The sequence below is a fragment of the Bos mutus genome, chromosome 4 (genome assembly GCF_027580195.1).
Source record: "Bos mutus isolate GX-2022 chromosome 4, NWIPB_WYAK_1.1, whole genome shotgun sequence".
Lineage (NCBI taxonomy): Eukaryota > Metazoa > Chordata > Mammalia > Artiodactyla > Bovidae > Bos > Bos mutus.
In genome coordinates this window covers 112738896-112755614 of record NC_091620.1, presented here as the reverse complement: position 1 = coordinate 112755614, position 16719 = coordinate 112738896, and the positions used below count along the sequence as shown (strand labels likewise).

Below are 16719 nucleotides of genomic sequence, written 5' to 3'. Positions count from 1 at the left end.
GGTTCTAACCTAAACAGGTGAGCCCTAAAAGAGGCAAGAAAACAGCAGGAGACACTCTTCAGTTATCCTTAAACAAAACCGGTGAGTCCCACAGCTGCACTGAGCTGAGGTCTGCCAACAATCCAAATGATCCTGGGAGATGAGAACCCAACTGTCACTGATGTCTTGATTCCAGCCTGAGAAACCCTGAGCATTGAACACAGTGTAGACATGCCAGCACTTTCATCTTATGGAAATGTGAGATGATAAATGGGCATGATTTAAAGCTGATACATTGTGGTAATCTGTTACACACTTTTTTTTTTTTCATTTGGTCTCTGCAGCAGGACAAGAAGAACATTAACACATAAATAAACTATGGCTTAGAGAACTGAGTTTGTTTGCTTGAGGTCACTCAGCCACTGATGGTCAGTTAGGACTCCCATCTCGATTACTGGCTTCTGAAGGGTCAGTTATATTCACATGATGTGAAGCAGTTCACCCCCCTCCTCCCTAAAGCCATCTCTGCATCTTCTTCCTCCTCTACCTGTTGCCTCCTCTTGGTCTCTTTTGCGGGCTTCCTTCTCTCCTTTTCCTTGATGTACACATGCCAAGACTCAAGCTCTGCTCTTCTTTGGTTCATTCAATGCTGTGGTTTGGCATCCCTGCCTATAAATCATGACAACCAGATGTATTCCTCCAGCCCAGCCCTCTCCCCACAGACTGCAGACCCACAGCCCAGTTGATATATCCACTAGGATGCCTAATGAGCAACTCTGATATTCAGCATGTCTAAAAGTGACTTCTCTTCTTTCACTCCAAACCTTCTCTACCTGCCTTCACTGTGATAAGCAATAGCTTCAGTCCATGCGGCTGCAGAACCTAAAACCTTGGAATCATTCTCCATGCCTCCTTCTTTCAGACTCATACTCTCCAGCCTGGAAATTGTGTTGGCTCTGCTTTCAAAATGTATCCAGAGGCCAATAACTGTTAAAACTTCCTACTGAACTCCTCCTACCTGCTATTACCTCTGACCTAGATGACAGTGGCAGCCTTCTAACTGGTCTGCCAGCTTATTCTCTCACTCAGTCCACTCTGAATCCAACAGCCACCATGACTGTTGATATACACACCGGATCTGGCCACTTCACTGCCAGTGCCCTACTATTTACAGTTTCTTAATGTGCCCCATGAGATCTGGGTTCTGGCACTTCCTGACTTCTTCTACTACCGCCCCCTTACTCTGCTGCAGACCCTGGCCTTTGTTCTTCCTTGATAGACACCTCAGTCACATGTCTGACATGGGGCTGTTACTCTGTAATCCCTTTGACTGGAAAACAGTCCCTCCAGACATCTGCACATCCCCTCATCTCCTCCAAGTTTCTGCTCAAATCTCACTGTGCAAGGAGGCCCACCCAGACCTCCAGGCACTCCTGATCTTATCATGTTTTACTTTTTTTTCTCATTTTTGCATTGACTTATTACCTTCTAAGATATGATCTGTCTACCTATTAGGCTTGTGGTTTAGCGTCCATCTCCCTTTAGAGTGAGTACTCACTGGAGAATCTCAGCCTGGGGCGTAGACATATAACAGATACTTTGATTCTCTCCTTCAAACTTCTCTGCTCTCCTTTTCTATGATGCTGTACCCTTATCTCATCCTCTCTCTCTGACCATTTCCTTTCTGTTCTGGTTTTATTTTTCTATTAAATGTAGGTTTTTCTCCGTTGAACTGTTTATTTTAGCAATCAATGTAAGTAAGTAAAGAATTGTGTCTGAAGTTCTTTGAAGTCCTCGCAGGACCTGAATATTGTGCACAGGAAGGAGATGTGTTATTAAAGAAAAAATAAATAGAAATATATTTTTAAATCAAATTCTATTGGGAAAAAATGCTTACTTTTTTGTGTAGAGGACTTGTAAAATGAGTCTTTTGCACTATATTTCTTGTTTGATTGTAAAACTGGTTCTCCATTATCCTAGAAGGGGTGAATAATGTTAAAAAGATAAGATATAAATGAGAATTGCTAATGTTTTCTATTCATCTATTTCTTTTCTCATCTTTCTGCATTTTTTTCTTCTTTCAAAGCATCTCTTGGATCAACCAGATTTAATGCTTTCCTACTGTCCTCTATTATCTTGAAAATTTACATTGTTTACACACACACACACACACATTGCTACTGATTACATTAAAATTTACAAATATATATTATTCTACTCATCTTTTTAATCTCCCTGATTTTTGGCTTAATCATTTTCTCAGTTTAAGATTGCAATTTATGTAATTAATTCTAGACCTTTCTTATTTTCTTATATACACACAAAAGACAAATTGTTTCTTCCTAGAACACTTTTAACTCCTTTATATAAAATTATCAGTTTTATTTTCAAATTTATAATTTAGGTTAAAAAGCATTTTCTAATTTCTCCCATGATTTCTTCTTTGACCCATGAATTATTTAGAGCCGTGGTACTTCATTTTAAAATATTTGATGCTTCCCCAGACATCTTGTATTATTTATTTTTAACTCTGTGGTAGTTAGGGGCTTCCCAGGTGCTGCTAGTGGTAAAGAACCCACCTACCAGTGCAGAAGACGCAAGATGTGGGTTAGATCCCTGGGTAGCGAATAGCCCATGAAGGAGGAAATGGTAACCCATTCTGTATTCTGGCCTGGAGAATCTCATGGACAGAGGAGCCTGACGGGCTATGGTCCAAAGGGTCACAAAGAGTCAGACACAACTGAAGTGACTTAGTATGTGGTAGTTTGAGAACACATATAGTAAACTATAGTCACTGACTTGGAATTCTGAACCAAATTTGCAATCCTGGAATAATCAGCACTTAGACCTAATGTCTTATCCTTTTTATATATCACCAATTGGTCTTCCCAGATGGTGCGAGTGGTAAAGAACCCACCTGCCAATGCAGGAGACTGAGGAGATGCACGTTCAATCCTTGGGTTGGAAAGATCCCCTGGAGAAGGTCATGGCAACCCACTCTAGTATTCCTGCCTGGAGAATCCCAGGGACAGAGGAGCCTGGTGGGCTACAGGCATAGGGTCACAAAGAGGTGGACATGACTGAAGCGACTTAACATGCAAATTCAATTTAGTAAAATTTTGCTAAGAATATTTTTCATATGCCTGTTCATAGGCATATCAGACTAATTTTTGTTGTAGGATCTTTTTCACATTTTGATGACAGGCTTCTTTTGTTCTCAGATATATTATTTGGATCAGATGATATTATTTCTGCCTTAAACATCCTTTTATTCATCAGTAAAACTATCTAACCCTGGAGTTTTTCTGTGAAAAGTGTTTTAATAATCAATTAAACTATTTTAATAGATAAAGGGCTATTCTGTTCAGCTCAGTTCAGTCACTCAGTTGTGTCTGACTCTTTCCAACCCCATGGACTGAGGCACCCCAGGCTTCTCTGTCCATCATCAACTCCCAGAGCTTGCTCAAACTCATGTCCATTGAGTCAGTGATGCCATCCAACCATCTCATCCTCTGTCGTCCCCTTCTCCTTCCACCTTCAATCTTTCCCAGCATCAGGTGTTTTCCCAGTGAGTCAGTTCTTCACATCAGGTGGCCAAAATAGTGAAGCTTCAGCTTCAACATCAGACCTTCCAATGAATATTCAGGACTGATTTCCTTCAGCATTGACTGGTTTGATCTCCTTGCAGTCCAAGGGACTCTCAAGTGTCTTCTCCAACACCACAGTTCAAAAGCATCAATTCTTCAGTATTCAGCTTTCTTTATGGTTCAACTCTTACATTCATACAAGACTACCAGAAAAACCATAGCTTGGACTAGACGGACCTTTGTTGGCAAAGTAACGTCTCTGCTTTTTAGTATGCTGTCTAGGTTGGTCATAGCTTTTCCTCAAAGGACCAAGTATTTTTTAATTTCAAGCCTGCAGTCACCATCTGCAGTGATTTTGGAGCCCAAGAAAATACAGTCAGTCACTGTTTCCCCATCTATTTGTCATAAAGTGATGGGACTGGATATCATGATCTTAGTTTTTTGAATAATGAGTTTTAAGCCAGCTTATTCACTCTTCTCTTTCACTTTCATCAAGAGGCTCTTTAGTTCTTCTTCACTTTCTGCTATAAGGGTGGTGTCATCTGCATATCTGAGGTTACTGATATTCTTCCCAGCAATCTTGATTCCAGCTTGTGCTTCATCCAGCCTGGCATTATGCATGATGTACTCTGCATATAAGTTAAATAAGCAGGGTGACAGTACAGCCTTGACATACTCCTCCAATTAGGAACCAGTCCATTGTTCCATGTCCAGTTCTATCTGTTGCTTCCTGATCTACATACAGATTTCTCAGGAGGCAGGTAAGGTGGTCTGGTATTCCCATCTCTTTAAGAATTTTCCACAGTTTTTTTTTTTTTTTTTTTTGTGATCCACACAGTGAATGTCTTTGGCGTAGTCAATAAAGCAGAAGTAGATGTTTTTCTGGAACCCTCTTGCTTTTTCTATGATCCAATGGATGTTGGCAATTTGATCTCTGGTTCCTCTGTCACTCAGACTTTATTATGTCAGTTGTGATAAGCTGTGTTTTCAAGGAATTTGCTCATTTTAACTAAAATGTCAAGTTCACTGACATAAAGTTGTTTACCATATCCTTCATTAAAAGATAAACTATATTGAGATCTCTAATGAACTAAATCTGATTAATGCATATGATTTGATATTATAGCTATATATATATATTTTTTTTCATGAAACCACCACAACAGACAAGATTCAGAGTATTTATATTTTGAAAAAGGATTTCTCATGCTTCTTTGTATCCATATATCCCTATGTTCCCAGTCCAGGTCAACAAGTAATCTGCTTTTTTTGTCACTCTATGCTGTTTTGCATTTTTAGAGCTTTAGTTAAGTAGAATCAGCTAATATGTTTCTGGCTACTTTCATTCAGTATAACGATTTTCAGTTTCATTCCTGCTGTCACATGTATTAGAATAACAGACCTTACTTGCTGGATATTATTCTATTGTATGGACGCTACAATGTGTTCATACTTTCACATGCACATCAACAATTTGTTTCCACTTTTTGTCAACAAGGAATAAAGCTTCTCTGAGTATTTATGCTCAAGTCATTGTGTGGACATATATTCAAATTTGTCTTGTGTAAATATCTAAGAGTAGCATGTCTGGACACTTGATAGGTGTGTGTCTAACTTCTGAACAAAGTGTTAAAGTTTCTGCAGTATTTGTAACAATTCACATTCCCACCAGCAGGGTGTAAGAGGTCCAGCGTTCTGGATCCTTGTCAACAGTTGGAATTTTCAGTCTTTTAAATTTTATCCTTAACAAAATTCTAGCAATCAGAATCCAACAACACATTAAAAAGATCATACACCATGACCAAGTGGGCTTTATCCCAGGGATGCAAGGATTCTTCAGTATCCGCAAATCAATCAATGTAATACACCACATTAACAAATTGAAAAATAAAAACCATATGAGTATCTCAATAGATGCAGAGAAAGCCTTTGACAAAATTCAATATCCATTTATGATAAAAACTCTCCAGAAAGCAGGAATAGAAGGAACATACCTCAACATAATAAAAGCTATATATGACAAACCCACAGCAAACATTATCCTCAATGGTGAAAAATTGAAAGCATTTCCTCTAAAGTCAGGAACAAGACAAGGGTGCCCACTTTCACCATTACTATTCAACATAGTTTTTTGAAGTTTTGGCCACAGCAATCAGAGCAGAAAAAGAAATAAAAGGAATCCAAACTGAAAAGAAGAAGTAAAACTCTCACTATTTGCAGATGACATGATCCTCTACATAGAAAACCTAAAGACTCCACCAGAAAATTACTAGAACTAATCAATGATTATAGTAAAGTTGCAGGATATAAAATCAACACACAGAAATCCCTTGCATTCCTATACACTAATAATGAGAAAACAGAAAGAGAAATTAAGGAAACAATTCCATTCACCATTGCAACGGAAAAAATAAAATACTTAGGAATATATCTACCTAAAGAAACTAAAGACCTATATATAGAAAACTATAAAACACTGGTGAAAGAAATCAAAGAGGACACTAATAGATGGAGAAATATACCATGTTCATGGATTGGAAGAATCAATATAGTGAAAATGAGTATACTACCCAAAGCAATTCATAGATTCAATGCAATCCCTATCAAGCTACCAAAGGTATTCTTCACAGAGCTAAAACAAATAATTTCACAATTTGTATGGAAATACAAAAAACATCGAATAGCCAAAGTGATCTTGAGAAAGAAGAATGGAACTGGAGGAATCAACCTACCTGACTCCAGGCTCTACTACAAAGCCACAGTTATCAAGACAGTATGGTACTGGCACAAAGACAGAAATATAGATCAATGGAACAAAATAGAAAGCCCAGAGATAAATCCACGCACATATGGACACCTTATCTTTGACAAAGAAGGCAAGAATATACAATGGAGAAAAGACAATCTCTTTAACAAGTGGTGCTGGGAAATCTGGTCAACCACTTGTAAAAGAATGAAACTAGAACGCTTTCTAACACCATACACAAAAATAAACTCAAAATGGATTAAAGATCTCAACGTAAGACCAGAAACTATAAAACTCCTAGAGGAGAACATAGGCAAAACACTCTCTGACATACATCACAGCAGGATCCTCTATGACCCACCTCCCAGAATATTGGAAATAAAAGCGAAAATAAACAAATGGGACCTAATTAACCTAAAAGCTTCTGCACAACGAAGGAAACTATTAGCAAGGTGAAAAGACAGCCTTCAGAATGGGAGGAAATAATAGCAAATGAAGCAACTGACAAACAACTAATCTCAAAAATATACAAGCAACTCCTACAGCTCAACTCCAGAAAAATAAATGACCCAATCAAAAAATGGGCCAAAGAACTAAATAGACATTTCTCCAAAGAAGACATACAGATGGCTAACAAACACATGAAAAGATGCTCAACATCACTCATTATCAGAGAAATGCAAATCAAAACCACTATGAGGTACCATTTCACACCTGTCAGAATGGCTGCGATCCAAAAGTCTACAAATAATAAATGCTGGAGAGGGTGTGGAAAAGGGAACCCTCTTACACTGTTGGTGGGAATGCAAACTAGTACAGCCACTATGGAGAACAGTGTGGAGATTCCTTAAAAAACTGGAAATAGAACTGCCTTATGATCCAGCAATCCCACTGCTGGGCATACACACTGAGGAAACCAGAATTGAAAGAGACATGTGTACCCCAATGTTCATCGCAGCACTGTTTATAATAGCCAGGACATGGAAGCAACCTAGATGTCCATCAGCAGATGAATGGATAAGAAAGCTATGGTACATATACACAATGGAGTATTACTCAGCCATTAAAAAGAATACATTTGAATCAGTTCTAATGAGGTGGATGAAACTGGAGCCTATTATACAGAGTGAAGTAAGCCAGAAGGAAAAACACCAATAGAGTATCTTAACGCATATATATGGACTTTAGAAAGATGGTAACAATAACCCGATTATGCGAGACAGCAAAAGAGACACTGATGTATAGAACAGTCTTATGGACTCTGTGGGAGAGGGAGAGGGTGGGAAGATTTGGGAGAATGACATTGAAACATGTAAAATATCATGTATGAAACGAGTTGCCAGTCCAGGTTCGATGCACGATACTGGATGCTTGGGGCTGGTGCACTGGGACGACCCAGAGGGATGGTATGGGGAGGGAGGAGGGAGGAGGGTTCAGGATGGGGAACACATGTATACCTGTGGCGGATTCATTTTGATATTTGGCAAAACTAATACAATTATGTAATGTTTAAAAATAAAATAAAATTAAAAATAAAAAAATAAAACCAGCTTGAACATCTGGAAGTTCACGGTTCATGTATTGCTGAAGCCTGGTTTGGAGAATTTTGAGCATTACTTTACTAGCATGTGAGATGAGTGCAGCTGTTAGGCATGTTAGTTTTCTCTTCTTCCTAATTCAGTGAACTATTTGTATATTCTTATTTTTTGTGAGTTAAAATAAAATTTTATTTATAAAAAATTTTTAGCTATTGTGGAGATATACTGTATTTAAGTTGTATTTCACTAATGACTCAGCACATCAAGCATTTTTTAATATGTCCATTAGCCATTCTTATATTTTTTTCTGAGGTGTCTCTTCAGATTTTTTGAAAATTTTTCATTTGGGGTGTTCATCTTGTTCCTGATTGATTTTAAGCGATCTTTATACATCTTAGAAACAAATCCTTTCTTATTTATATGAATGTGAATATTTTCCCATTATGAGGCTTGCTGATTAATTTTCTTAATAATGCATTTTGAAAATCTAAATATTTAAAAAATTTTATAACCTTAATTTTATATTAAGGCTTATTATCCATTTAAGATTATTTTTTGTACAGGTTAATGGTATATCCAGCTGTTTCTATAATACATTAAAAGACTTTCCTTTCTTCAATAAAATGTTTGGCACATTCGTGGCTGTATTTCTGGACTCTTAGGTTCCATTAATCTGTATGTCTATCATTTGCCTATTGGTAAATGGCAACCCACTCCAGTACTCTTGCCTGGAAAATCCCATCGACAGAGGAATCTGGTAGCTACAGTCCATGGGGTCGCAAAGAGTCAGACACGACTGTGCGACTTCACTCACACTCACTCAATGATTATTGTAGCTTTATAGTAAGACTTGAAATCAGGTGGAATAAATCCTCCAACTTGTCCTTTTTATTCAAAATAATTTTAGCTATTTCAGGTTTCCATTGTATACTGATTTTACAATCAGCTTGCCAATTTCTTTAAAAGTGCCTCTTAGGATTTTTAACACTAATACGTCTTTCTGTCTATAAGCCTGGTTTGCTTTCCATTTATTTAGGTCTTCTTTACTTCACTCAGTATAGTACTCTAGTTTCGGGGAAGAAAATGTGCATCAGTTCAGTTCAGTTCAGTTCAGTCGCTCAGTCGTGTCCGACTCTTTGTGACCCCATGAACCGCAGCATGCCAGGCCTCCCTGCCATCACCAACTCCTGGAGTTAACCCAAACCCATGTCCATCAAGTCGGTGATGCCATCCAACCATCTCATCCTCTGTCATCCCCTTCTCCTCCTGCCCTCAATCTTTCCTAGCACCAGGGTCTTTTCAAATGAGTCAGCTCTTCGCATCAGGTGGCCAAAGTATTGGAGTTTCAGCTTCAACATCAGTCCTTCCAATGAACACCCAGGACTGATCTCCTTTAGGATGGACTTCTTAGATCTCCTTGCAGTCCAACGGGCTCTCAAGAGTCTTCTCCAACACCACAGTTTAAAAGCATCAATTCTTCAGCACTCAGCTTTCTTCATAGTCCAACTCTCACATCCATACATGACCACAGGAAAAACAACAGCCTTGACTAGACGGACCTTTGTTGGCAAAGTAATGTCTCTGCTCTAGGTTAGTCATAACTTTCCTTCTAAGAGTAAGCGTCTTTTAATTTCATGGCTGCAGTCACCATCTGCAGTGATTTTGGAGCCCCCAAAAATAAAGTCTGACACTGTTTCCACTGTTTTCCCATCTATTTGCCATGAAGTGATGGGACTGGATACCATGATCTTCGTTTTCTGAATGTTGAGCTTTAAGTCAACTTTTTCATTCTCCTCTTTCACTTTCATTAAGAGGCTCTTTAGTTATTCTTCGCTTTCTGCCATAAGGGTGGTGTCATCTGCATATCTGAGGTTATTGATATTTCTCCCGGCAATCTTGATTCCAGCTTGTGCTTCATCCAGCCCAGTGTTTCTCATGATGTACTCTGCACAGAAGTTAAATAAGCAGGGTGACAATATACAGCCTTGACGTACTCCTTCTCCTATTTGGAACCAGTCTGTTGTTCCATGTCCAGTTCTAACTGTTGCTTCTTGACCTGCATATAGGTTTCTCAAGAGGCAGATCAGGTGGTCTGGTATTCCCATCTCTTTCAGAATTTTCCACAGTTTATTGTGATCCACATAGTCAAAGGCTTTAGCATAGTCAATAAAGCAGAAATATATGTTTTTCTGGAACTTTTTTGGTTTTTTGACTATCCAGCGCATGTTGGCAATTTGATCTCTGGTTCCTCTGCCTTTTCTAAAACCAGCTTGAACATCTGGAAGTTCACGGTTCATGTATTGCTGCAGCCTGGCTTGGAGAATTTTAAGCATTACTTTACTGGCATGTGAGATGAGTGCAATTGTGTGGTAGTTTGAGCATTCTTTGGCATTGCCTTTCTTTGGGACATGTTTGGGACAAAATTCTATGTTAGTTTTGGTTTGTAAAATACAATCTTAAATTTTCATTTTCCAATTGTTTGCTTCTGATATGTAAAGATACAATTGGTTTTTGTACATTAAACAATAAACCTGTGCCTTTAATTGACTCAGCAACTATTTTCAGTAGTTGTTTTTCAGATTCCTGAGGGTTTTCTATATAATATCTATGTAAAGATGGATTTGTTTCTTCCTTTCCAATATCTATGACTTCTACTTCTCTTCCTTATGTTACTGCAATAGCTATTACCTCTATGAGATGGAAAAGAAAAATGGCAAGAGCAGGCATTTCTTATTCCTGATTCTAAGGAAAAAAAGTTGTCTTTTATCATTACTTTAACCTTAGTGTACCACAGATGTCCAAAATCAGGTTCAGGAAGTCCCCTTATAAATTTAATCTGTTCATAGCTTTGATTAAAAATGAATATTGATTCCACTCCCTTGCTAAGACTAGTCTTGGTTATTTATGATTCTTAGATTTCTGTATTCATTTTATAGAGAAATTTTCAATTTTCAAAAAGCTTGGGTGTTCATAGGGCTTTCTGTATCTCCTCATACTTTAAAAGCCAATTTGATTTTTATTGTGATGTCATATTCCAATTAACACATTAAAATTGGCTTTTAAAGTATGAGGAGATACAGAAAGCCCTATCAACCCTTCCACTGTACTTCTAAAGTTGGTTGTAAGAACAGAAAAATGCAACATAACACCATTTTTTATTAAGTCTCCATCTTTTAAAGATCCAAGGCCATTTAAGACTTTAGAATGAAAAGCCAGGACTAGACCAGGCAAAATATGCTATAATGTATGCTGTGACGGACACTCCCTTGTGTGCTCTCCACAGGAGTGTTGAATATGCTCTTCAACTTCAGGGATTTGTAAGCAGTATTGAATTTTATCTCATGTTCAGTAATCTTTAAGTCCCAAAAGTGTGATAAGTTTTAAAAATTACTGAGCAAATGTCTACAACAGGCAAAGTGTTTTCTTTTGTTCTTTCCTTGCAGTTCCATTCCCAGTTGGGTTTGAGGGGTTTTACAGGGTAAAACTACTTATGGCAGTAGTATGCATAGCAGTGTTATTAATAGCTATGTCCCATGTATGAAGTATGCACTGGTGCATATCCAGCCTCAGTGACTTGCATGTCGCTCTTGGTAGGGTCTGAGTTGCAGTCCAGTTCATGAATGGTCTTTTAGTGGACCAACAAGTGTAGGCTAAACACTTGACCTATTTTTTGGGAAACAAGTCTGTTTAAAATATTTATTTGAAGGACTTGGATGTAAACATGATTATTTGCTATTTACCAGCCTAAGATCTTTTCTTTTTAATGTGAATTTTTTTCCATTTTTAAGAGTAGAAAAGTGGAAAACCAAGTTTGATATTTTTGTAAGATAATTTATTGGGGGATTCCAGTCCCCTATTAGACAATCATGACCTTTTCCCGTTGCCTTTTTATATGTAAGTAGCCTTTTTATATGTAAGTAAGCTGTTTTTCCGGAGAAGGCAATGGCACCCCACTCCAGTACTCTTGCCTGGAAAATCCCATGGATGGAGGAGCCTGGTGGGCTGCAATCCATGGGGTCGCTAAGGGTCAGACATGACTGAGAGACTTCACTTTCATTTTTCACTTTCCTGCATTGGAGAAGGAAATGGCAACCCACTCCAGTGTTCTTGCCTGGAGAATCCCAGGGACGGAGGAGCCTGGTGGGCTGCCGTCTATGGGGTCGTACAGAGTCGGACACGACTGAAGCGACTTAGCAGCAGCAGCAGCAAGCTGTTTTTCACTTGTTTAGTGATTAAGAAGATGTGCTAGAATGTAGATGCCTCATCCAACCATCTGAAACAAAAATAAGTTAAAAAAAAAAAAAAAAAAAGCTTGGATGTTGATTGAATTGCACTAAGACTAAAAATCAACTTAGAAAGGTCTAAAAAATTTTAACACTGAGCCTTCCAATCCAGATGAGAGCAAATTGCTCTATTTGCATACTTTTAATGTTTCTCAATACACTTTGTATTTTTGCCAGAGGGTTCCCAAATATTTGTAACTGCTGGTTAAAGCGTTCTTAGATGACTTTTTAAAAATTTACTGTGTTCTCATTTTCTTCTGGCTTGTACGGATTCTAACAAGAAGCCTCTGCCATTTTTATATGTGCTTCTTTGTATATACATTTCTTCCTCTACCTGTTTTAGGATCTTCTCTTTTATCACTGTTTTTCAGCAATGTGATTGATGTACATGGGTTCATCTATATTCAGCTTGGCATCTGCTGAATTTCTTGGGTCTGCAGATTTATAATTTCCATCCGTTAGGAATAATTTTGGCCATTATTTCCCCCAATAATTTTTCCCACCTTCTTTTCTCCCCTGGGATTCCAACTACATGTATGTTAGGCTGCTTGAAATTGTCCCACAGTTGACTGCAGATCTTTTCCCTGTGTTTATTTTGGATAGTTCCTATTCCTATGTCTTTCATTATTCTTTTATTTTGCAGGGTCTAATCTGCTTTTGGAGCTGTTTATCTTTAATTTTAGACGCTGTATTTTTCTCTATAAATCCTTTTGCGTCTTGTTTGTGCAGCCAATTTTCCACGCTGTCATGGTTGTGGTCTCCTCCACAGCCTGAATGTAGGGAACAAATTTGTAACATATTCCTGTTGTTTCTTCATGTCTGTCACTCCTGTGTCTGGTATTATTGATTTGTTTTTCTCTTGACTAGGGTAATATTTTTCTTCTTCTCTGCATAAAAATGATTTTTTTTATTGTGCGTCTGTTTTGCACTTTAGTTTGTTGGTTGCTAGAAGTAGTTTTATACTCAGTATTAGACTCTATTTCAGTGCAAAGTTCAATAATTGAAATCAGTTGGGTGCTTTCGAGGGCTCCTTTTAAACTTTGTTGAAGTCCAGAGGAACCTTTAGAGGACTGTCTTGACCTGACTAGAGGTGATATCCTTCTGAAGCATCTACTGATATCCCATGTATTAGGTGTCTTCCTTCTTTGTGGGGACATGAACCATCCTTTGACTGTCTGAGTATCAAGAGAATGATCATGAAGTTCTGTACAATAGGTCTTTGCCCAGCTTTGGTAATTTCCTCTTAAGGACATGCAGATCTACACTCAGAGACCTGTGCATTCTTTGCCCCACACCCAGGTATCCAGAGCCCCTTCTATGTAGCTCCCTCCACCCAGATATCCTACTATGCACATTTTGCTTGACTTAGTCACCTGCAACTCCAATTTCCTCAACTGCATAAGCATGAAAAGCTTTGTATGATTTCCTTTCCTTGGGCTGTGGTTTGGAAACTGTCACTATTTTGTCTATTTTGTCTCCACTTTGCTGCCCATTTTCTAGCTTTCTGAGAAGGTATATTAATTCAGCAAGGAGAGTTTTACTGGCGTTTAGTGGGGAGAAACTAGGAAAGCTGCTAATGATCCTACATTGCACACAATGTCCCGCACAACAAAGAATTACCCAGCCCTTAATGTCAGTGTGGGGCTTCCCTGGTAGCTCAGCGGTAAAGAATCTGCCAGCTGATTCACGAGATGTGGGTTCTATCCCTGGGTTAGGAATATCTCCTGGAGAAGAAAATGGCAACCCACTCCAGTATTCTTGCCTGGGAAATTCCATGGACAGAGGAGCCTGGTAGGCTACACAGTCCGTGGGCCAAAAATGAGTCCGACATGACTTAGCCACTAAATACCACCACCACCACCACCAAATGTCAATTGTATCAAGGTTGAGAAACACTGGTTTGACATATTATACCCAGTCTATTATTTAGCTCTTCTTCAGGGACTCTAATTATACATATATTGTTTCTTCTTTCATTCTGCCTGCCCTCTGATGGTTAAGAATGAGAGGCTTGTGGAAGTTTCCTGATGGGAGAGACTGACTGAGGGGGAATCTGGGTCTTGTTCTGATGGGCAGGGCCATGCTCAGTAAAACTTTAATCCAATTTTCTGTTGATAGGTGGGGCTGCATTCCCTCCCTGTTGTTTGGCCTGAAGCCAAATCATGGCAGAGGTAATGAGAATGGTGACCTCCTTCAAAAGGACTCATGCCCATGCTGCTGTGTTCAGTGCCCCTGACCCCGCAGAAGGCCACCCATGCCTCTACCAGAGACTCCTGGACACTCACAGGCAAGTCTTGCTCACTCTCTTGTGGGACACTGCTCCTTTCTCCTGGCTCCTGGTGCACACAAGGTTTTGTTTGTGCCCTCCAAGAGTCTGTTTCCCCAGTCCTGTGGAAGTTCTGTAATCAAATCCCACTGGCCTCCAAAGTCAGATTCCTTGGGGTTCCTCAGTCCCTTTGCCAAATTCCCAGGTTGGGAAATCTATTGTGGGTCCTAGAACTTTCTTAACAGGTTGAAAATTATTTTGGTATAATTGTTCTGCAGTTTGTGGTTGTCTGCTCGGCAGCTCTATGGTGGGGCTAATGGCGACCTCCTCCAACAGGGCTTCTGCACATGCTGCGTGTCCCAGGTCTGCAGCAGCCAGAGCCCCCATCTCCACAGCAGGCCACTGTTGACCGGTGAGCTGCAATTTTGGAGATCTCACAGGAGAAGATGAGTGTATGACCTTCTACTCCACTGAATCCCTTAGAAGAAATGGAGTATCCCTCATAGTCAACAAAAGAGTACGAAATGCAGTACTTGGTTGCAATCTCAAAAATGACAGAATGATTTCTGTTCATTTCCAAGGCAAGCCATTCAATATTACAGTAATCCAAGTCTATGCCCAAACCACTAAAGTCAAAGAAGCTGAAATTGAACAGTTCTATGATGACCTACAAGACCTTCTAGAACTAACACCAAAAAAAAGATGTCCTTTTCATCATAGGGGTCTGGAATGCAAAAGGAGGAAGTCAAGAAATACCTGGAGTAACCGGCAAGTCTGGCCTTGGAGTATTGAAGCAGGGCAAAGGCTAACAGAGTTTTGCCAAAAAAATGGACTGGTCATAGCAAAACCCTCTTCCAACAACACAAGAGATGATTCCACACATAGACATCACCAGATGGTCAATACTGAAATCAGATTGATTATATTCTTTACAGCCAAAGATGGAGAAGCTCTATACAGTCAGCAAAAACAAGATGAGGAGCTGACTGCACACAAACATACTTTATTGCAAAATTCAGACTTAAATTGAAGAAAGTACAGAAAACCACTAGACCATTCAGGTATGACCTAAATCAAATCCCTTATGATTATACAGTGGAAGTGAGAAATAGATTTAAGGCATTAGATTTGATAGACAGAGTGCCTAAAGAATTATGGATGGAAGTTCATGACACTGTAGAGGAGACAGTGATCAAGACCATCCCCAAGAAAAATAAATGCAAAAAGGAAAAATGGTTGTTGGAGGAGGCATTACAAATAGCTGAGAAAGGAAGAGAAGCTAAAGGCAAAGGAGAAAAGGAAAGATATACCCATCTGAATGGAGAATTCCAAAGAATAGCAAGGAGAGATAAGAAAGCCTTCCTCAGTGATCAGTGCAAAGAAATGGAGGAAAACAATAGAATGGGAAAGACTAGAGATCTCTTAAAGAAAATTAGAGATACCAAGGGAGCATTTCATGCAAAGATGGGCTCAATACAGGACAGAGACGGTATGGACCTAACAGGAGCAGACGATATCAAGAGGTGGAAAGAATACAAAGAAGAACTATACAAAAAAATCTTAATGACCCAGATAACTATGATAGTGTGATCACTCACCAGAGCCAGACATTCTGGAATGCAAAGTCAAGTGGGCTTTAGGAAGCATCACTAAGAACAAAGCTAGTGGAGGTGATGGAATTCCAGTTGAGCTATTTCAAATCCTAAAAGATGATGCTGTGAAAGTGCTGCACTTAATATGCCAGCAAATTTGGGGAACTCAGCAGTGGCCACAGGACTGGATATAGTCCATTTTCATTCCAACTCCAAAGAAAGGCAATGCCAAAGAATGCTCAAACTACCACACAATTGCACTCATTTCACATGCTAGAAAAGTTATGCTCAAAATTCTCCAAGCAAGGCTTCAACAGTATGTGAACTGAGACCTTCCAGATGTTCCAGTTGGATTTAGAGAAGGCAGAGGAATCAGAGATCAAATTGCCAACATCCACTGGATCACAGAAAGTTTCAGAAAGAGTGTTCCAAAAATAAACCATCTCCTTCTGATTTACTGACTACACCAAAGCCTTTGACTATGTGGATCACAACAAACTCTGGAAAATTCTTCAAGAGATGGGAATACCAGACCACCTAACCTGCCTCCTGAGAAATCTGTATGCAGGTCAAGAAGCAACAGTTAGAACCAGACATGGAACAACAGACTGGTTCCAAATTGGGAAAGGAGTACGTCAAGGCTGTATACTGTCACCCTGCTAATTTAACTTACATGCAGAGTACATCATATGAAATGCCAGGCTGGATGAAGTACAAGATGTCATACC

At 39.1% G+C, this 16719-nt stretch overlaps 1 protein-coding gene across 1 annotated transcript in view; it reads right to left on the bottom strand.

The window, feature by feature from the left end:
• Positions 1 to 16719, bottom strand: part of SPMIP7 (sperm microtubule inner protein 7) — a 63392-nt gene that overhangs the window by 29493 nt on the left and 17180 nt on the right. Inside the window, exon 3 of the mRNA XM_070368867.1 lies at positions 1877 to 1955. Within this exon, the coding sequence (XP_070224968.1) occupies positions 1877 to 1955 (79 nt within the window). The remainder of the gene's footprint in view (positions 1 to 1876; positions 1956 to 16719) is intronic.